We start from the raw sequence: 24,286 nt of genomic DNA, 5'->3' as shown, positions 1-24,286 counted from the left end.
ACATTTACAGAAAAACGTTGTTGAGTATGTATGTATGTTCTCCGTGTAATATGCGGATTTTTCAAAGCCCAGTACAATAATATTTTTTTTAATTTATAAAAGTAACTGAATTTTAAACTTAAAAAAAAAACAAGAATTAAAATTACGTTTAAAATGTTAATTTTTCTAAATTTCTGGAGAAACAGAAAAAATGTTTTCATTAAAATTATATACTTAGATTTTTTTTAATGCTTGAAAATTACTTTAATTTGTTTAAAAATAAATATTCTATAAAAGTTTTTTCGATTTAATTTTTTTTAGCAATTTTATAAATCCTGCTACAGCTTGGAATACTATATAATATGGATCAGAATAATAACAAGTTGCTTAAAATTCCTAGAAACATCAATATTTTTCCCGTATTGCCTTTAAATAAAATAAATTTAAATACCTAGAAATTACATTAAAAGTATTTTTTTTAAATTCTGGAAAAATAATAACAATTCACCCAATAATATAAATTCAATATAATAAAAATATTCAAATGTAATAAAAATTCTTTAAGAAACAAACAGAGTAGTTTCAATAGCTTGAAATATACTTTTAACTACAATTGACTGAAAATACCAAAATCTAAAAAAAACTATTAATATTGTTAAAGAAATCAGATAAAAATTAATTTTTTTTGGGTCAATTTAAGGTAAACAAGGCATCTTGGTTCTGGCGGACTATTAGATAACGCCCCGGAATTCCATGAATAATCACAGCCTCCCGGTTTGTCCAGAAATACCCCGTTAAGAAGTCAAAATCCAGATGTAAATACAAGATTTTATATAAAACAGAAAACAAAAAAATAAAAAAATAAAAATATTACTCCCTAAGTTATAAATTAAATATTAAAAATATTTTTTTCAATTTGCTTCAGAATAATACAAATTTCAATAAAAAGAGATCAAATGACACTAGAACAACAAGGGTTTTCTCACTACTTTTTTTAAAGCATACAGAATTGTACAGTCCTTAATAAAATCAGGTAGCATATTCACATTACTAACTAAAAAAATAATTTCATCAACTTATTTAGACATTTTAAAATAATAAAAAAAAATGTACAGGCGTTTTAGGTTGATCTAAAAAATTAAAATGCAGTAGAAACTCAAAAAATCGATGTTTTAACATGAAACTTAACAACCGCCACAAAATACTACGTGGAGTATCAAACAAGAAACCAAAACAAACTAATAATTTTTGAGTCTCATTCTCTACTAAAATACCAAACCAATAAATTCGTCGGAGGAACACCTGGAAAAAAAAATTCAATAAACCCAAAACACCACAAAGCACTTTAGGCATTTATCCCATGAAAAATTTTTTGCACACTTTAATAGCCACGATAATCGTATAAAAGACATCTTTGTGCCTCTTCAAAAATATGCAGACAACATTCAGCTCCTCAATAAATTATCGCGTTTAAGTGGTTGTAACCGGCGTCATAACGATAATTTCGGATTTCGGACCGAACCTGAGAGACAGCAGGATCCGCAGCAAAGGAATTCCTCCTTGAAACTGGTTATTGGAAGAAGGGAATCTCGCCCATTATGTTAATGTGTTACGATCAAAGAATATGAACACTGTTAATTTTTTTTTTGGGTTAGGATTCTACGCCACTGTAAATGACCCCCTTGTCCCCTCATTCCTTTGCTCATGCGACGCGTATTGTGTTTATATACAAGTGCGGTTGGGGATGTTTTATGGGCCTAAATGGGGGAAAACTGTTCCCCAAGTTTTGCCGGATTATAATCTTTATGCGGGGGCTCGGCCCTGTCCGGCCCGAGGCCGAAATGTGATGCATAACTGCTCAATTAGAGTGATATTTCCCCGAGGACCCTGATATGTTTCACTTTTTTTTTGTTTGTTTTATTTGTCCTGAATAGTCCCGGTTTTAAAATGAATTTTTTTTTTTAAATTTTCAACTCTGTTTTTTACTTATTTAAACCTTTAGAGCCTTCAATAATTTAATACATTTTCAATTTCAGGCAGCTAAGGGTGGTGGACTGAGATTTTTTGGAAAGACTTCATATATTACAGGCAATTAAAGAAAATCAACAATTTTACGCATTTTAAATATAACAGTTTAGCCTAATTTAGAATTGAATAATTTTCTTATTGACTTTATTTATTCCAGGTACTTGCTAAATTTCATATATTTTCATTTGCAGGTTAAATTTAGATTTTTTTCTAATTACTCTATTTATTTAATTAAACATCTTTCGCTCCATTTATTTCAGGACTGGGAATTGAGATTTTTTTTTAAATTAAAAAGTCATTTTTTTAGAGAGTAATTTTAAGAAAATGTCCATAACTCAAAAATCAAGACAGGTTTACTTATGAAAATTTGCACACAGATTCTTCTATTAAAATCATTAGACACCTATTTCAGGGTTTTTTGAAAAACGTACAGAAAACTGATAAAATTTTTTTTTATGAAAAAGTATTTTTTTTTAAAGAGTAATTTCAAGAAAATGTCTATAACTCAAAAATCAAGACAGGTTTACTTATGAAAATTTGCACACGGATTCTTCTATTAAAATCATTAGACACCTATTTCAGTGTTTTTTGAAAAACGTACAGAAAACTGATAAAATTTTTTTTTATGAAAAAGTAATTTTTTTTAAAGAGTAATTTCAAGAAAATGTCTATAACTCAAAAATCAAGACAGGTTTACTTATGAAAATTTGCACACGGATTCTTCTATTAAAATCATTAGACACCTATTTCAGTGTTTTTTGAAAAACGTACAGAAAACTGATAAAATTTTTTTTTTATGAAAAAGTAATTTTTTTTAAAGAGTAATTTCAAGAAAATGTCCATAACTCAAAAATCAAGACAGGTTTACTTATGAAAATTTGCACACAGATTCTTCTATTAAAATCATTAGACACCTATTTCAGTGTTTTTTGAAAAACGTACAGAAAACTGATAAAAATTTTTTTTTATGAAAAAGTGATTTTTTTTAAAGAGTAATTTCAAGAAAATGTCCATAACTCAAAAATCAAGACAGGTTTACTTATGAAAATTTGCACACGGATTCTTCTATTAAAATCATAAGACACCTATTTCAGTGTTTTTTGAAAAACGTACAGAAAACTGATAAAATTTTTTTTTTATGAAAAAAGTGATTTTTTTTAAAGAGTAATTTCAAGAAAATGTCCATAACTCAAAAATCAAGACAGGTTTACTTATGAAAATTTGCACACGGATTCTTCTATTAAAATCATTAGATACCTATTTCAGCGTTTTTTAAAAAAACGTACAGAAAACTGATAAAAAATTTTTTTTATGAAAAAGTGATTTTTTTTAAAGAGTAATTTCAAGAAAATGTCCATAACTCAAAAATCAAGACAGGTTTACTTATGAAAATTTGCACACGGATTCTTCTATTAAAATCATAAGACACCTATTTCAGTGTTTTTTGAAAAACGTACAGAAAACTGATAAAATTTTTTTTTTATGAAAAAAGTGATTTTTTTTAAAGAGTAATTTCAAGAAAATGTCCATAACTCAAAAATCAAGACAGGTTTACTTATGAAAATTTGCACACAGATTCTTCTATTAAAATTATTAGACACCTATTTCAGCGTTTTTTGAAAAACTTACCGAAAACTGATAAAAAATTTTTTTTATGAAAAAGTGATTTTTTTTAAAGAGTAATTTCAAGAAAATGTCCATAACTCAAAAATCAAGACAGGTTTACTTATGAAAATTTGCACACGGATTCTTCTATTAAAATCATTAGACATCTATTTCAGTGTTTTTTGAAAAACGTACAGAAAACTGATAAAAAAGTTTTTTTATGAAAAAGTGATTTTTTTTAAAGAGTAATTTCAAGAAAATGTCCATAACTCAAAAATCAAGACAGGTTTACTTATGAAAATTTGCACACGGATTCTTCTATTAAAATCATTAGACACCTACTTCAGTGTTTTTTGAAAAACGTACAGAAAGCTGATAAAAATTTTTTTTAATGAAAAAGTAATTTTTTTTAAAGAGTAATTTCAAGAAAATGTCCATAACTCAAAAATCAAGACAGGTTTACTTATGAAAATTTGCACACAGATTCTTCTATTAAAATCATTAGACACCTATTTCAGCATTTTTTGAAATACGTACAGGAAATAAAAAAAAAATTATAAATAATTTTTTTTTAAGCGTAATTTGAAGAAAAAGTCCATAACTCCAAAATCGAGAAAGCTAAACTTTTAAAATACTTCATTGATTGTTTTTTTTTAATTATGTTTTTAGAAAATGTTTTTAATTTCTGCAAGAATTTATAATAAAATTCAGCCATTTAAAGGAATTATTTTTTTCCTTTTTTTAGGCATTTCACACTAATATTTTTATTATTCCTATAAGTTATTTTTTTGTTCTTTTTTTTAATACATTTTCATTTATTGAGAGAAATCCAACCAAGAATTAAAAGCACTTTTTAATGATTTTCAGGCATTTGATGTATATTTATTATTTTTCCAGAATATTTAAAGGTAATTATTTCCACACTTAGGTATTTAGTTTACTCCTAGATATTTTAAGTGGCAGCACGATTTTTCAAGATATCTTGAATTTATTCAATAAACGTGAGTTTTTGTTATTTTTCCAGGATTTTTCAAAATATTTCCTGACATATAAAATGATTTATTCATGCCTTTTTGTTTTAGTTATTTCTAGCTACCACAGGATATTTCACTAGAAACTTGAAAGAAACTCGAGGAATTTCTAATAATTTTTAGGCAAAATAGATTATTTGTACACGATTTTTAAGAATTTGGGGAGGTAGTCTTACATTTATTTTTCTGATTTGTAGAAATCTAAAGTAATTATTTTTTCTTTCAGGCAATTTCAGCTTATGAGACGTATTCTGGGGTAAGTCACTTAATTTTCACTAATTAATGCTCAGGAAACTTGATCTGAAAAAAGACCCAAACCTTGCACACTCATTAATAAATACTATCTTGCCAAAAACCAATTTTCATTGAATTGTTTCCTGTTACGAACCCGCTTAAACAAACCTTTTTACTTAATCCCATCCAACACTCAGTTAGTAGCACTTAGTGTTCCCGTTGTATTTTTGGTAATCCTGCAACTAGACGAAGACAAATTATCCGCTTTCCCATTTGCGTCTAGTTCGGTAGTTCGGGAGCTCAAAGTAATCTGTCTTCCTTTGAACCTGTCAGATCCTCCATTGATAAAGTGCAATGCAACCGTTTTGGGTCAAAACATGCCTGTTTAATTAATACCAATTGTGTTTACCGTTGTATCTATTCATTGTTGTGACGCGAAGTTGTTCAGACGTGAACCGAAATCATTGCTTCAGTGTGTCTCTTACTATCATGCTGAGATTGGTATTTTCCATATTTAGTTTTTATCATAAAACATCCGAAGTGATTAATCGTAATCCCTCGGTAGTACACGAGAGGGTCTTATGAAAAAAAAAAGTCGTCTTTGGCATTGTTCTTTGGCTGCTGAACCCGGGTGGCGTCGGGTCACGGGCCGTCGGGACGCCTGCCGACGTCGACGCCGGCTCTACGCCCTCCCAACCGGATGTGCGTGTCTGTAGAAAGGGAAAGTTCGTTTAAAACCGTACGCGATCGACAGAGATAGCTGCCGGAACCTTGAACACTAATTATTATTAATTTTAGGGATAGTAAATCAAACCTCAAATGTAAAAGTTAGCTCAGGTTTATTTTCTTTTTCAAAAGTTCTTCTCGGTATTTGTATTATAAGAGTCTAAAAAGTTGAGTTAGAGAGATACAGGAGTTGTTACAAATTGTAAACTTTTTCAACGCAATTTTTTTTTGGAAACTATAAATTTTTTGAAAAATGCTGAAGTAGGCGTATAATAAAATTGACACATATCCGTTTTTTAACTCGATTACTACACCTCAAATATTTAATGAAAATCTTCTAAATAATCACTGTTTTTCGTCCATAATAACCAAACTATTAACGCTGTTTTTATACTAAATATTTATATATACAACGAGATCAAATTTAAATAACCAGTGTTATTTAATTAAATATTAGATATATATTTTTTGCAAAAACATTGTTTTTTATCAACACAACCCTTACCCCCCCACCCACCCCCAAAATTTTCCCAGTAAGAAATTCTTTTGAAAAATCACCGTTTTTCGTCTATAATATCAAATCTAATAGCACTGTTTTTGTATTAAATATTTATTAATATACATAATTACATCGCATTTAAATAAACAAACTTTGTAATTAGATTAGATATTTACGATGAAACCGGCTGTTATTCATGCGTATTATTTTGAAAAACAATGATTTTTGAAGACAATTTCTTACTGGTAAGTTGTGTGGGGTGGGTGGGGGGGGTAAAGTTAAGATTAATGAAAAAACGAGTTTTTTGCAGAAAATATATGCTTGAGAAAAAAATGCTTTTTAAGAAAATTATATTTCTCAAAAGTAAGGCGTCTCGCTATGATAATTGCAGTAGTTGTGCCATTTTTTAAGTCATTAAGTTTTGAAAAAAATATTTTTTTTTGCTCTTGACAACTTTTCATTATCTAGGTTTAAAAATACAGTTTTTGGTTTCAAACTATTGGTTACAAACCACTAAAATGATATGAATTCCTAGGAAAATTAAAAATATTCCCTAAGTAGGTTCAAATGCATGGATTTAATCTAAATACCTGGAAATTACTTTAAATATCTAAAAATAATAAAAGTTACTTCGATTTAATTTTTTGGACAAATGTATACATCCTGTTACGGCTTGGAATAATTAAAAAAAAATTAATGAAATAAAATAATAAAAAATTTGCAAAAAATTGTCTTTAATTCCTAGGACCATCAATATTTTTTCCTGTAAGTCAAATTGCCTTTAACAAAATGAATTTAAATGCCTGAAAATCGTGAAAGTTATTTTAGAAATTTAAATTTAAAAAAAATTCTTTTAATTTTCCCAATAGCTTAAAATACCTGATAAGAGGAACAAAATGCTTGAAAATATCTAACATTTCATAAATAGTTTCAAATGCCTAGAGTTCTTTTTATATATCTCAAAAACTAGTACAGATATTTCCATTAAACAAAAAACGTGATAATAAAAAATAAGGGAAAACAGCATACTAATAATATTAATAATTTAAAGCAGTCTTAGCAAAAAATTGTAAATTGTCAGCATTCTTCCATAGTGGTGTCTAAGAAAAACATCTCATCCTCAAGATGACTATACTCATTTCAATTTTCCATATATCAAGAACTAATTAAGATATTTCCACTAAATAAAAAGCATGACATTTAGAAGAATATAGACTTAATTATAGTATATATTGGTTTAAGAAAAAATTAAGAAATAACCTTGGAACATAGAATTGTTTCAATTGAACCCAATTTCAATCGAATATTTAGAATTTCCAAATTATCAATGGGAATTTGGTAGTAAGGAGTCAAGGAAGTTATCAATTTATATAAAAAAAATCAATCATGTACATTTAAGTTATGCATTAAATTTAGCTGATATTCATCGGATGCCACAACAGATGAGTTCTGCTGCAAAACTATAATTTTTTAATAATGAAATGGCATAAATCTGAACCTTAATTAAGGCTCCTTGTTTTACCTGTAAAGGGCACTCAACCCTTAGAACTTCAATGAAATGCCGAAACTTCAAAAGTTTCATTTCTCTGCTTATTGGGAAGTTTACGAAAGTAATTAATGCTACTTTAATAATTGAGTTTCAAGGGAAATTCACTGTCTCATAAACAACTAAACTTGAAATTCGAACCCTTTGATTATTTATAAGCTATTATTAGTACAGGTTATTTTTTAACAAAAACAAAAATTTCATGTTCCTCGCTAAATTAAAAGGTTACGTACTAACGTAAAGTCCAAATGAGACAGCAGCCAGTCTGGCCCCAAACGCCGAACTTTGCCTGGAAGAAAAACCCTCATCCAGAAAAAAAAAAGAAAGGGCTCGGGTAAATTATTACAAGTAGGGCACTACAGTGATTCAACGGTAGGGCCTCCCGCCCGCCCGTTTTCTTATTGATTGGCCCAGGGAAGTTTTATTAGGAAATATGGTAATCTGGTGCGTGTGAAATTCGCACCGAAATTTGTTTCCATCGCGTCCTGGAAACGTCGGCAGGTCGTTACCTACCCCCCGGGGAAGGGTGGGAAAAAAACATTTAGCTGATTGAGGATGTACCCGAATGGGAAATATATCGGCGGGTCGGGTAGTTAAGTAAATTTGATTCGAGGTTGAGATATTGTAGGTTAAATGATTGGGGGGAAATCAATATTAATGTATATTAGTAATTTGGGAATCGTATGCATTTAAGTTATGCCTTAAACTGTTGCAATGTTGTCCTTCCACTGTAGATCGTAGTCTGTTCCCTTAAATTTTTGCTAAGACTGGTTAGAACTATAAACAATATTTATAGTGCGCACTTTTTTAAATATAATACTTTTTGTTTAATAGAAATATATCCACTAGTTTTTGAGATATGGGACTTTGAAATGAGTGGTCTCCTTGAGGATCAGATGTTGCTCTTGAACATCGCTACTGAAGAATGCTGATACTTTTCAAGTTTTTGCTGAGATTGGTTTGAATTGTTAACATTATTTGTAGTGCACACTCCTTTGAATATCACGTTTTAGTTTTTAATATTTCTTGGAACATAGGCGAAGACTTACGGACCTAAGGTTACATATTATCTTAGAATATAGTAATATATTGTTAACCCTTTTGTTAAATTAATTAAGTAAATAAATTGAGAAATGTCTATTATGCCATGGTGTAAAACTAAAAAATAGAAATTATGAAATGGAAACGAGAGTTTCATCGTTTTTACCTTTGCTGCAGTTCCTGCATTAAATACAGCATAAATAAGGCATTTTTAATCTGAGCTCTTATAATAGACCTAAAAATATTTATTTTAATAGTTTAAAATTTCAAAAAAAAGTAGTTTAGGTATTTAAAGCCCTATAAAATTTACTTTTAGGTCTAGAAAATGGCCTCAGTTGCCTGGATAATTATTTTACTTTTTTTTAGGATGAAAAGCCTGGACAATGAAAAAAATTCTATATTTGCTGTGAAATATTTAATAATTATAGCAGTTGTCTAGAAAGGGTGGTTTTAATTCTTTTAAATAAATAAACAGATTATTCCAGGCACTCGATGTCTTAAATAGAATATTTTAGGACTAAAAATTACCCAAAATTGCCTGAGAACAAACAGTAAAAAATTAATTTAATTTTTTCGAAAAAAAATTATATCAACTACCTGGACAATTTAAATTATTTTCATATTTTTTCTGGAAAGCATTAGAACTATGATAATTTTCTAGAAAAGATGGTTTTAACTGCTATTAATTAAAAAACATATTATTCCAAGCAGTCAGTTTTTTATGAAATCTACCTTTAAGCCTAGAAAATAGCTTCAAAAAATTAGGAAATAATTTTAATTTTCTGGAGCAAACAATTATATTAACTATCTCTGTAATAAAAAAAAATCCATATTTGCTCGGTAAAGACTAAAAAATATGATATTTTCCAAAAAAGATGATGAATTATTCTAGGCATTTGATGTCTTGATTAAAATCTACTTAAAAAATGACCTCAATTGCCTGGAAAAAATAAGAAACTGTTTTAATTTTTTGAAGAAAACAATTAAATCAACTGCCTGGATAATTAAAAAAAGGTGTATATATGCTCTGGAAAGACTCCCTTAAATTAAAGAATAAATTAGTCCAGACAATTGGGATCTTACGAAAGAGATTTTTCGATACACTACTATTTTTTTCATCATCATTTGTGCTTTAAGCAATGCTTCGATCTGTTGCTAGTGCTCCTCTACAATTGCGGTCTCTTTTGTGATTTTCTTCTTTAGTTGCATTTCTAGTTCTTTGTAGTATTCGTGTTTGCTATATGCGTATGTTTCATCCTGGTTTAGTTGATCTGCATTCCACCTTTCTTTTAATCCTTGATCATACCTTTACCCATACCAAAAAGTGATTCGTTCCTGTATCCGCTTCTCTTTGGCTCCATACATCTATTATATTTCCAATGAGTCTCACGTTTGCTATTACATGATTTTTTCGGTTTCGTATTGGGAAAGTTCATGTCTTCGAATATGTGGTCAAAACGCTTCTTCTTTAACGTTAAGGCCTTTCAGAATCATTAACAAATCCTGTTTAGGTTAGCTGCAGTTGTTCATAGTATTCGTCCTAAGCCTTTCCTTAAGTAAAGAATTATATCGGATTTTGTAGCAAAATTGATTTGCTTGTCACGTTGGATGAACATCTCTTACATTTAATGCATAACTTAAAAGAATATGATTGACCATTTTTTAATATAAAAACGGTATATATCAAAAATAACTATTTTTTGGCCTGAGACCTTATTTAAAATTCATTGAATTTAATGCATAACTTAAATGCACATGATTGCTATTTCGTTAATAAACTTGTATTTTTAAAAGTTTTGACCAGATTTTTAGTAAGATGGCTTAACGCCTGGCTTGTTTAATTTTTTTTACAGTGGCGTAGATATCAGTTATATTAATAATTAATAGCAAAGTGGCACACATGCACATTTAAGTTATGCATTCAATTAAGAAAAACGGTCAAATGAAGCATTTTTTGACCTAAAAATTTATCTCTAAAGCTTGAAAAATTTGAAAATGATTTAGTGAATTTAGTGCATAACCTTAATGCACATTATTGCCCTATTGTTATTAAACTACTATTTTTAAGTTTTGACCAGATTTTTAGTAAGTAAACGTCTCGTTTCACTTTATTAAATATTTTTAGGCTTACTAAATAATTAAATCATAATTAAAGTCGACTCCCTGGGCGAGAGGCGTATTTTACATATTTTACTTCGAAAGAAATTTGATTTTTTATGTAAAGTTAATGTCCTTTCCGTGTATCGAAACTATCCCAGACAAATTTGCAGATAATAAAAATACTCCCTTTCCTAACCCGACATAAATGTAATAAAACTGGCATAACTTGAGCCATTCCTTCCACATTTACAGTCATAATTTCTCCAGAAGTTGCGTGCGTCCACCGAAAAAAGATGATAACCTAAATAACGGGTTTATTATAGGTGCTGGATGCCATAAAACACGATATGGATGGATGGATAAATAACTTGGAAGTATACGATTATAGTTTCCGAATAGTTGTAAATAAATTATTGAGGGCAGAATTGACGCAAATTATATAGGGAAGGCACCCATTAAATTATTCCTTTTTAATATATTATATGAAGAAATCGCATACCTTATTCAGTTGCTTCGTCAACTTGCTAATGGTCTGTTTATCGCGAAGTTCATTCTTTTGGGCCGCCTCCAGTGCCATCTCCAGTTCAACGATTCGATTCTCCAGGAAAGTCTGCAACAATGGAGGCTCATTAAAACTTTAAAGCTCTCGCACGGGATGTTTTATAGGGTATACTAAGTATGTTTGCTCTGAGAAGCTTAGATATTTACAATAACTGCCTTCAATTAAAAAATAAATTTATTTGTCTGAAAAAAGTAGAAAAATATTTCAATTTTCTCAAGAAAAAAGATCAATTGCCTGGATAATTAAAAAAATCCCATCATGGCTCAGAAAAGCTTAATAGTTATAATAACTGCCTAAAAAGAACGATTAAAAGTGCCTCAAATGAAAGAATAAATAATTCCGAGCAGTTGGGCCTTATACAGGGTGTCCCGAAAGTAATGGGACATACTACATGGGATAGACTTTTAATTTTACATAAAAAAATGGTTGCTCCTAGCGACTTTAATAAGGTATACATTTTTTATGTAATATTAAATAAGGAAATTATTTTGTTACTCTTCAAACCAATATACGCAAAAAAATTAGGGGATTTAAAAAAGTAAAAACTAACGCAACTAGCGCCCCCTATCGAAAACTGCATACGAAATTTAATTTTTCTTTTTAAAAACTCGTATGTCTTAAATTTCATGTCAGTATGTTATTTGGTTCAGGACCTATAAGAAAAAAACCATAATTAATCAAATAATACTTTGACACCCTGTATTTCAGTTACTATTAAAGTTAGAATAAGGCAAGTTGACATCAATCGCATTATTTTGATGTAAGGAATCTACTGTTGTTGTTTCGAGACACCCTGTATAAAATCTGCTTTTATTCCTGGAAAATAGATTCAATTATCGGGAAAATTGTCTGGAAAAACAAATTAGACAATTTAAAAAAATCATATTTGCTCTGGAAAGGATAAGACGATCTTAGCTGTCTTAAGTTATTCCACACTTTTGGGAACTTTATGTATCCAAGCAACACATGATGGTTGAATAAACGTTTATTATTGGTTTACACTAGATATACTTTTTTAAACATTTGGTTGAACTTCAACTTTAAATATCGGATAAAATGTCCACATTATATGCATACGTTAAAAAATTTATTATTATGTTTATATTTTATGCACGTTTAACAAGAAAGTTTATTACTATACAGTTAATTAAATAAAATCTATATTATTGTAACGAATTCATAATGAGTTACTTATTTTATTGGGTATTACGTCACTTATAGCAAAAATCAATTTAGAAATTACTTTACACTACTAGAAATTACTATACAGTTAATATTTCATCAAAGTTAAACGTTTGAGGGTGGTATATTGTATACTATTTAAAGACGTTAATAAAATGCGTTTAATGGATAAGATTTTTTTTAAATAACTTTTGTACCAATGTAGATATTTTTTTTTCAATTGGCAGATGCGTTTTATGCATCAGGGGGCATTTTTTGACGTACAAAGAAGAAAATTAATTGTAAAGGATTTTTCATAAATGTTATGTAATAAAAAAAAGTACAACACTGTATTTGTCTTAAATAAATTTTTTTTTTTAAATTCTTGTTTAGTTTTGAGCAAATTTGTGTTCTTGAGTTTTTTTATTTGTATAGCTTATGTGGTATAAATATTGTTTCAAGTTAATGTATTTTTTATTTTTTTTTCTAGATTTTTTTCCACTATTTTACTCTAAGTTATATACGTGTATGAAAAGTATATCATATCCTACACAGCGACATATACAGGGTGTTAGTAAATAAGTGCGACAAACTACAGGGGGTGATTCAGCATGAAAAAATAATGACAGTTTGCTATATAAACGTATGTCCGCAAATGCTTCGTTTTCCGAGATATGGGGTGTTAAAGTTTCTTAAAAATTGACGAGTTATTAATTTATTTATTGCTCTGAAACCGGTCGAGATATGCAAAAAAAAATTTGGAGGGTTTTAAGAGATAGTTATCGCGCATTTTTTGATTAACACTTTTATGTTCAGCATTGGGCACGTATACGGGTAATGATTTCAATTTTTTTAAAGAAAAAGATGGTACGCCACTGAGATATTTCAAATTAAAAGCGATTTTTGAATTCCTCGTTTAATTTGTGACAAAAAGCCTCTCTCACCTTTTGCTCGTATGTGGCGCCGTTTTTATGCAAAAAAAAGACATCTTGACGTTTATTTTTCATTTCTTTAATACATTATCGAGTAGGCAATATTTGTCAACATTTATCTAATATTAAATATAAAATGTCAACGTTCGTTTGCGAAATACGAAATGTCAAATTAGCGTTCCTTCATTATTAAGCTCTAAGTTATTATTAATAAGTAATTAGTTTTTTTAATTATTTATTATTAATAACTAATAACTGATAATGAAAAATTGCCTAGAACCAAAAAAAAACTGAAATTTTTTCAAAACATAATGAATTATCTTAAAAAAATTGAATATGCACTTATTTGCGATAAAAAATGGCAAAACTACTGCAATTTTCCTAGCGATATGCCTCGCTTTCGAGAAATAAATTTGAGTTTTTTCACGTTTTACTCGAAAACCTTAAGGTTATGTGAGAGAAGTATAGATACAAAAATTATAAATTTTTTTATCACTTATGATTTTCTTAAAAAGTATTTTTTTTTCAGACAATTATTTTGTGCAAAAAAAACGTTTTTTATTAACCCTACTCTTGCCCCCCCACCCACCCCACACAACTTACCAGTAAGAACTTATTTTCAAAAATCATTATTTTTCAAAATAATACGCATGAATAACAACTGGTTTTGTTGGTAACATCTAATCCAATAACACAGTTGGTTTATTTATATTTGATATAATTATATAATAGTTTATACAGAAACAGTGCTATTAGTTTGTATAATATTGATGAAAAACGGTGATTTTTCAAAAGGATTCCTAACTGGCCAAATGTGTGGGGTGGGTGGGGGGGAGCAAGGGTTGTATTAACGAAAAACAAAGTTTTTGCACAAAATATATATTCAATATTTAATTTAGTAACACTGTTTATTTAAATTTGATATAATTTTATATATAAATATTTAGTATAAGAACAGGGTTATTAGATTGGATAATATGGACGAAAATCAGTGATTTTTCAGAAGAATTTCGTCAAATATTTGAGGTGCAATATTCGAGTTTATAAACTAGATAATATGTAAATCCCGTGTAATTTTTTTTAAGTGTCGAAATTTTCTCCTGTTTGTAAACAGCAGAATAGTATATATATATATAACCATTCGATTGATAAATATACCAAAACCAAAAATGTACTAAAAAATCTTAAAATAAATATATATTTAACGCTTATAAAAAATGATGTGTCGCTTGGACGGTAGAAGAAAGACAGATAATTCCAATTAAATCCATACTACCCGTTTTAAATTAGCATTCCACATGTGTAAGTATGCAATAAATAACCATTTTCTTATTTAAAGAAAAAAAAACATAATTGACCCCGCTGGGCTCATTAAAGGACGCCTTCAAAAGAATTCAAGAATTCTATCTCGCATTTTTTTTGACATGCAATTAATAATTTTATGTTCACCATTGACGCTCATACGGGTGATCTCAATTTTTTTTAAGAAAAAAATGGTACGCCACCGAGATATTTCAAATTAAAAATTATTTTTGAACGCCTCGTTTAATTTGTGACAAAAAACCTTTCTCACCTTTTGTAAAAAAAAAACATCTTGACGTTTATTTTTCATTTCTTTAATTAATTTACTATTAAGTTTCCTTCACTATTAAGCTTTCAGTTAGTATTATTAAGTAATTAATTTTTTAATTACTTATTAATAGTAATTAATAACTGATAATGAAAAGTTGTCTAGAACCAAAAAAAACTTAAAACTATAGATTCTATTATCACCTATAATTTTCTTAAAAAAATTTTTTCTCTCATGCAAATATTTAATGCAAAAAAAGTGTTTTTCAGTAAATTTCTCTCTTGTCCTCCCACCCACCCCACACAACTTACCAGTACGAAATTGCTTTAAAAAATCATTGTTTTCCAAAATAATACGCATGAATATCAGCTGTTTTCGTCGTTAATATCTAATCTAATAACACAGTTTGTTTATTTAAATTTGATATAATTATGTTAATATTAATAAATAGTTTATACAAAAACAGTGCTATTAGATTGGATAATATTGATGAAAAACGCTGATTTTTCAAAAGAATTCCTTACTGGACAAATGTGTGGGGTGGGTAAGGGTTGTATTAACGAAAAACAAAGTTTTTGTACAAAATATATATTCAATATTTAATTTAGTAATACTGTTCATTTAAATTTGATATAATTTTATACATAAATATTTAATATAAGAACAGGGTTATTAGATTGGATAATATGGACGAAAATCAATGAATTTTTAAGAAGAATTTCGTCAAAAATTTGAGCTGTAGTAAAGTCGATTTTTTTAAATGCCGAAATTTTCAACAGAATACTATAGCTAAACATGCATATTCTAAAATTAAAAGATATACCTTAAACATTCGATTACTATTATGTACTAAAAAATCTTTAAATAAATATATTTAACGCTTATAAAATATGATGTGTTGCTTTGGCGGTAAAAGAAAGACAGATAATTCCAATTAAATCCATACTACCCGTTTTAAATTAGCATTCCACATGTGTAAGTATGCAATAAATAACCATTTTCTTATTTAAAATTAAAAAAAAAAGCATAATTGACCCCGCTGGGCTCCTTAAAGGACGCCTTTGTTCAAATAAGTGGTTAAATAAATCAGTGCAACAATACTTGTTAAGTGCATACTGAATCGAAGAATAATGATCGCTCCCCTGAAGCTAATCTGTACTCCGGTGAGACAGCGAAAAGGACTTAATAAGAAGTAGTTAATTAAGTACTAGATTAAATATATATATATATCCACATACATAAATATAATACATAACATAAACATATAAAATTATGCACCTAGATATTTTGTGCACCCTAACCATTACAAAAATAAAGAGCCACAATAACAAAACATACAAATAAATACACATCATCCTACCCCCAACCCTAACATAATACTTTCACAAAAATCTAACCAATACGAAGAGTTTTTTAAGTTTTGTTCTATTTTCGAAAATAAAGTTTATGCATAATTTTTTAAATGTTTTGAACCTATAAACACTCTTGATGTTGTTTAAAATTAAATTAAAGATAGTTTAAAGATCTCTTGTTCAAATTTGTTTTAATTTTTTGAGTAACTAAGTGTTTGTTTAAATAGAAAAATGTTTTTCTTTTTCTAAAAAAACCATCTCGTCTCCAGCGAGTAAATAATTTAACTTAAACGACCAGATAGTTATCGGCAAACGGCGTTCATATAAAGTCGATGCAAATTGTAACGAGAACGGAGTACGGTCGCGGGGGAGGGATGTTAATGCGAAGGGTGACAAACCCCCCGGAAAATTGGCTCGGATCCAATCTAAAATGCAAATAATGTTCGCTCATAAAGCCGATTCAATTATATGCTTTTTGTTCGGCGATAATTAGCGTCTTTACGCTCTATTCACGCGCCGAAGGCAATCGAGGAGTCACTCACCTGAATTTTCTTCAAGGAAGTTGATTAATTCTTCATGCGACATAAAGACACTTTCCAATTTTAACCCCCCAAAAGTAAATCAATTCTTTTTATTTTTTCACGTATTTGAGTCATTGCACTCTTACAGACGATTATGTCTGCCATTGACAGGATGGAATTTAGTTTTCTTCTTTGCCCTTTGCCAACTGCGAGGCTGCGATTGAAAACTTGTGATTTATTAAATCGCCCCCCCGAGGGCTATTATCTCAATTAGGAGGAATGGACGTGGGACCATATTGCGATTTATTGATAGAAAAGTGCCTAAGAATACATTTTTCAACCTCTTCGAATAGATAGGGGGGTTGTGCTGCAAAATGTGTGTTTTGTGAGTTAATTGCTATATTATTAAAATCAACAGTGCAATACATATAGGATATGTCTAATGAACAAGCATTGGAAATTCAAAAGCTTACTGATAGACTTGAGGAAATTGGTCTTTAAAAAGAGTCTTAGCTCCAGAAATCAAGGTAAATTAACTTCTGCTAGATAATCTCCTCTTCAAGCAAAAGATTTCTCGAGTATGAAAATTTTGTTTTAAATAGCTAAGTTAACCCAGTATCTCCTATGTAAGACCTATCTCTAAATATCGTTAGAACTGCAACGGCAAAAATTTGTATTAAAATACTAAAAAAAATTATATCTGAAAATCTCCCGTCTGAACCTGGAAAACTGTAACAAAGTACAAGAAATTTTTTTAAGAATTCGTGTTAGTGTTTTTACGTAAAAAATTTTAAGGAACTTAGTGGAAAGTGTCTTACTGTTTAAAAGGACTAGAGATTAAATATATTTTAATTGCTGAGATACCCGATAGGTATTGTCCAGAGGATTTTTTTTTTTTAACTTTTGGAAAAATATTAAGGGAAATCCTTGTAAAGTTCAGGGGTTCCATTGAATATTATTTTGCGAAAACCCTTAGTAAATTGTTAAGATATTAAGAAAAATCAAGGAATTCATTGCTGGAACATTCGATGCCTTATAATTTTTTTTTGATAGCCCTTAGAAGAAGTTGTTTTTGACCACTTAGGAAAAATCCTTGAAAAATATAAAAAGTTCAGAAAATACATGAATCCATGGCTAAAAAATTTCAATTTTTTTTAGAAACTTTTAGGAAAATTATTAAAAAATTCGGAAGTGCATGTCTGAGACAGCCTGTAAAAATATTCATATAATATTACATTAATACTATTTTTTTTGAAAATCCGCTGGAAACATATTAATGGAAATCCGTGAAAAAAACTAGGAATTCTGGGGAAATCATTCAGAAATCCAAGAATCTGTTACTGGGATATCCTGTATATTATTGTAATTTTTTTTTTGGAAAACCTTTGGAAAAGGTCGTTTCTAGCTACTGTTAAAAATATTATTTTAGAAAAAATCTTTAAAAACCTTTAAAATATAAATTATTTTCTAAAAATTCGTAGATTTTTCAATGATTTTTCTTAATATTTCTTAAAAAAAAAATTAATTACTATAATTTTTATTAATATAATTTTTTTTTAAGAAAAATCTTGAAAGATTATTAAAATATTTTTTTTTTGGTAAAACTGTTAAAAACTATGAAGGAAAATATGAAAAATCCTTGAAAATTCAAGGATTCCAGCAATCTATTGCTGAAATAATCATTTTTTTTGAGAAACTCCTTGGAAACGGTCGTTTCTAGCCATTTTTTTAAATATTATAATAGGAAAATCTTTGGAAAATCCAAAAGATCCAAGAATCCATTAATAAAAAATGTAATTTGTTGGGAAAATTTTGGAAAATATTAAGATTGAAAATTGGAATCCTTGGAAATACCAGGAATCCAGTATGTATTAATTCAATATTTGTTATTCCTGCTTACCTGAAAGTAGGTTATAATGTACTGGGCTTACAAAAATATTAAAATTTCATTGAACTTTGTAAAAATGTATTGTATTTTATATGTAGCTTTTTTTTATACTAAATAAAGATTAATATTAAAAACCTACAAATTTTTTAAAAATAATTTATAATTTTTTTGAGAAAAATCTTGGAAGATTATTAACATATATATATTTTTTTTTTGGTAAAACTGTTCAAAAATATGAACAAAATTAAGAAAAATTCTTGAAAAATCCAAGGATTCCAGCAAGATGAAGTCAATGAGTGCTGAAACCATCATTTTTTTTGAGAAAATCCTTGGAAAAGGTCGTTTCTAGCCACTTTTAAAAATATTATAATAGGAAAAATTTTTGGAAAATTCAAAAGATCCAAGACTCCATTGCTAAAAAATGTAATTTTGTTGGGGAAAATTTTGGAAAATATTAAGAAATATCCTTGGAAATACCAGGAATCCAGGACTGAAACACCCTATAGATAATTTCTATATAGCAATTAGAAATTAAATTTTTTTGGGGAAATATTAAGGAAAATCATTGAAAACTCAACAAATTTTTGGGAAATAATTTATAATTTTTTTGAGAAAAATCTTGAAAGATTATTAAAATATTTTTTTGGTAAAACTGTTCAAAAATATGGAAGAAATTAAGAAAAATCCTTAAAAAATCTAAGGATTCCAGCAAGCTATTGCTGAAACCATATTTTTTTTTTAAAGAAAATCCTTGGATATAGTGTCATACTTGAATAAATAATAAAAGATTATCATTGCACATTTTTTTTCTGTTTTTGTCGTTTCTGGCCATTTTTAAAAATATTATAATAGAAAAAATCTTTGGAAAATTCAAAAGATCTAAGAATCCATTGCTAAAAAATGTAATTTTCTTGGAAAATTTTTGGAAAATATTTAAAAAATCATTGGAAATACCAGGAATCCAGGACTGAAACACCCTGTAGACAATTTCTATATAGTAATTAATGTTTTTTGGAAAAATATTAAGGAAAATTATTGAAAAATCCACGAATTTTTGGGAAATAATTTATAATTTGTTTGAAAAAAATCTTAAAAGATTATTAAAATATATATATTTTTTTTGGTAAAACTGTTAAAAACTATGGAAGAAATTAAGAAAAATCCTTAAAAAATCCAAGGATTTCAGTAAATTATTGCTAAAACCATCATTTTTTTTCGGAAAACCCTTGAAAAAGGTCGTTTCTAACCATTTTTAAAAATATTATAATATCCAATAATATTATAAATAATAATATAAAATATTATAGATCCAAGAATCCATTAATAAGAAATGTAATTTTGTTGGGGAAATTTTGGAAAATATTTAAAAAATCCTTGGAAATAGGAACCCAGGGCTGAAACACCCTCTAGAGAATTTCTATAGAGTACAGAAAGAAGGAAAGTAAACAGGACCCTTCGTCTATTATTTTGCTTTCTATAGAGTAATACATTTTTTTTGGAGAAATATTAAGGAAAATCAACGAATTTTTGGGAAGTAATTTATAACTTTTTTAAGAAAAATCTTGAAAGATAATTAAAATATTTTTTTGGTAAAACTGTTCAAAAATATGAAAGAAATTAAGAAACATTCTTGAAAAATCCTAAGATTCCAGCAAGATATTGTTGAAACCATCATTTTTTTTAGAAAACCCTTAGAAAAGGTCGTTTCTAGCCCTAGAAAAATTTTTTTGGAAAATTCAACAAATCCAAGAATCTATTGCTAAGAAATGTAATTTTGCTCGAGAAAGTTCGGAAAATATTAACAAAAATCCTTGGAAATCCAGGGCTAAAACACACTGTAGATAATTTTTATATAGCAATTAGTTTTTTTTTGGAGAAATATTAAGGAAAATCATTGAAAAATTACGAATTTTTAGAAATTAATATTAAAATATTTTTTTTTAGTAAAACTGTTAGAAACTATGAATTAAGAAAAATCCTTAAAAAATTCAAGGATTCCAGCAAACTATTACTGAAACCATCATTTTTGTGAGAAAATCCTTGGAAAAGGTCGTTTCTAGCCACTTTTAAAAATATTATAATAGGAAAAATCTTTGGAAAATTCAAAAGATCCAAAAACCCACTGTTAAAAAATTTAATTTTGTTGGGGAATTATTGGAATTCAAAATAATCATGCATTACTCTCAAAGAGACTTAAGTAAATGACCAAAGGAGGGAAAAAAGTAAACTCAAAGTCCAAGTCTCATAAATCAGCGTCTATTAAAGGTTACGCGTTTCACCGTATTAGGGCATCATCAGACCTATCGAAAAACACACACTGATTCACACTAACATAAATAAAGAAAAATTAAAATAAAATACGTTTACACCATCGTGTATCGTGTATTGACTCGATACACAAATGTCAATAACGATACACGATGGTGTAAACGTATTTTATTAATTTTTTTTTTTTTTAACTTATGTTAGTGTGTGGTTTTTATATTTCGATAAGTCTGATTATGCCTTAATGCGGCGAAACGCCTAACCTTTAATAGGCGCTGATTTATGAGACTTGGACTTTGAGTTTACTTTTTTAACATTTTGGAAAATATTTTGGAAAAATCCTTGGAACTACCAGGAATCCAGGGCTGAAACACCCTGTAGATCATTTGGATATAGTAATTAATTTTTTTTGGAGAAATATTAAGGAAAATCATTAAAAAATCCACGAATTTTGAGAAAATCTTTGGAGATAGTGTCATAGTTTAATAAATAATAAAATATTAAAAAAAACCTTTTTCCTTTAGAGCCTTTTAACCTCAAAAAAGTTCAATCTTCTAATTCGCAAAGATAGTTATTATTGAGCATTAGCTCTGTTAAATAATTTCCCTAGTATTATATTATTAGATAATATTTATTACGTTCTTGGTCTTGTCTGTCGAATAAAGTGTGCTCAAGTCTTATTTATGTTTATATTTTATATTTTTCAGGTTATTTTAGGTAATATTTAATATAGTAGTACTATTTGTCTTTCAAATTCAAAAATGCTAACTAATTATTATTAAAAAAAATGTTTTTGTTAAACGGGGGGTATCAAAGACCTAGATCACTTCACAGGACGATACTTTGCTCTTCAACATTTCTGACGATGTTGAATATTTTTATTTTAAATTTAATTAAAATAATAAAAATATTCTTGTTACAAACATATATAAACTTCTTACAACTAATATAATTATGTCAGTACCGTTTCTTGATAGTGTAATATTTATCTTTTAAGACAAACAAGTTAGTCAAAAATTTATTAACATAGTTCCTGCGAGAATCAACTCTCTTGGACGTAATGATCATTAAATAAAATATTAAATGTAAAACATTGGAATCTGTTTTTATGCCTAAGGAGCAATATCCTTGTCATAATTAAATATAAGTAAATGTAAATATTCCTAAATGTAACTATAAAATATCGCGATTATGACAACACTGATGCCTTAGCATTTTAAAATTAAGCTTAGCAACTGCCATGGTATAATCTTTGGTATACCAATAAAATTAATAAAAAGGACGATAATTTACAATATTTCTTATTTAATTAATAAATATTCCCCTTTAAAATAAAACTTCTAGCCAAAAATGTATAAAGCAGAAAATCGTCATAAGGTAGTAAATTATTACAGAGGTTTAAAAAATTGCAATAAATAAGGAAAAATTTGAATACATTCAACAAATGTTTGATTGCTCTTCATAAAATTTTATAAAACTATATTGAATATATGGAGATGTTTCGTATAAAATACACTAAATATGCAACCACTAATTTTTTTTAAATAAATATATTTGCTTAAGTTAAAACTGTTGCATTTTTTAAATTTTACATTGTATTGCTTGATCACGTACAGGGTTTGTTTTCTATGAAAAAATATATAATTTTTCAGTTCTTCACATGAAAATTCAATAACAACAACCAACAATTACATCAATACCAACCTATGCATAGAACTTATAGATATAGGTGTCCAACCGAATTGGCCAGAGAATACGTGTACAAACTCTCAAAATTCTAACTCATCATTTTTTTTGAGTTATGGACATTTTTTCAAATTTTAAGGAAAAAATAGACTTTTTTCAAAAATATATTTTTTTTTTAAATTTTGTACAAATTAAAAAAAATCGAAATATATATTAATATAAATTATTAACACCTATAAATTATATTAATATAATTAATATATATAATAACAACAAATTAACCTATTCATAAAACTTCAGCTTTTAAAAACTCATCTAAATATACCACGTAATGATCTATTTAATTAGAGAAAATAATGTTCACTTAAAAGTTTTTAATTAAATATAATAATTAATGTGGTAAATGTACAACTTGCTTCAATATTATGATATTTAACTTGGACCTGCTGATAGATGATTTTTGCTTTACAAGGAAAAAACGCCTTTTTTTAAAAGACCCTTAACCCAAACAAGCTTATAACGTAATATTTGTATGCCTGCCCCTGCTGACACAATAACAAATTGCCCCATATTTGAGCAACTAATAGAATTTCTTCGGGGGGCTCTGCTATTATTCCGCTCTTTTCAACGGGGCCAAATTGGCGTTCCCATATAAGGCCCCAGCAGTTCCCCCTTTTTAATTTAGTTTCAAGAGTTCGCCTTAATTCCCCTCATCAAGGAGGTATTTATTGTAAAGTATGATGGGCCTTTGTTGGGACCTTTTATGGATTTTCCTCCTAAAGAGTCAAATTGAGTTTCCCTAACTCCTTAAGTCTCTCGGCAATATAACCTTTTGTGGTCGTTTCATTGTGGTTGTTTGGGATAATTGAGTAATTATTCGGGTAAAAATTTTACTGAAAATGAATTTTTTTTTGGAGATTCACTTCTGGTCTCACTTCGTTTTTTTTAATATTCTCCTCCCTTTCAATGTTGTGCCCCATTTCTATTAAGGCCCTATTCAGCTGTCGGTTTGAATGCTGCAACATCAGATTTGAAGTCTTTTATTAACGGAAACTGCAGCGTGTCATTTGACGTTATTTTAATACCTTTCACTAGTCAGACGGGGCCATGGGGCGAGGGAAATCAGTGCCCCTTTTGCTTGTTTCTTATGAAATTTTCCCTTTTTTACAGTGGCGTATCACTTACAATAATAATAATTAATAGCAAAGTGGCAACCATGCACATTTAAGTTATGCTTTCAATTAAGAAAAACGATCCTAAAAACTGATCTCTTAAACTAGAAAAATTTGAAAAAGACCTGAATTAATTCAATTCAACTAAACCATTTTATATGTCTACACCCAAGCGGGATTAGACTCCGACAATAGTCCGAAATATAGGATTATTCTCCCCAATAAATCACGGGATCCTGAAAATCCTGCTGCAGGAATTATTCCAGGATTCAAAAATAAATATGTCTCGGGAGCAAAAAGATTATCGTCGTCGGGCATAAAGCAGGCTCATACGTCCGGATATTTGATAAATTTCCATTGTCGAACGGGCACAAAAGTGAATATCATC

At 28.4% G+C, this 24,286-nt stretch overlaps 1 protein-coding gene across 2 annotated transcripts in view; it reads right to left on the bottom strand.

Annotated features, from left to right (window-relative positions):
- LOC126741872 (uncharacterized) overlaps nt 1-24,286 on the bottom strand; it is a 313,270-nt gene that overhangs the window by 192,405 nt on the left and 96,579 nt on the right. For both annotated transcript variants that reach the window (XM_050448321.1, XM_050448322.1), the window contains exon 4: nt 11,289-11,399. In XM_050448321.1, the coding sequence (XP_050304278.1) occupies nt 11,289-11,399 (111 nt within the window). The remainder of the gene's footprint in view (nt 1-11,288; nt 11,400-24,286) is intronic.

Source organism: Anthonomus grandis, chromosome 11, assembly GCF_022605725.1.
Source record: "Anthonomus grandis grandis chromosome 11, icAntGran1.3, whole genome shotgun sequence".
Lineage (NCBI taxonomy): Eukaryota > Metazoa > Arthropoda > Insecta > Coleoptera > Curculionidae > Anthonomus > Anthonomus grandis.
This window is presented reverse-complemented; position numbering and strand designations above follow the sequence as displayed.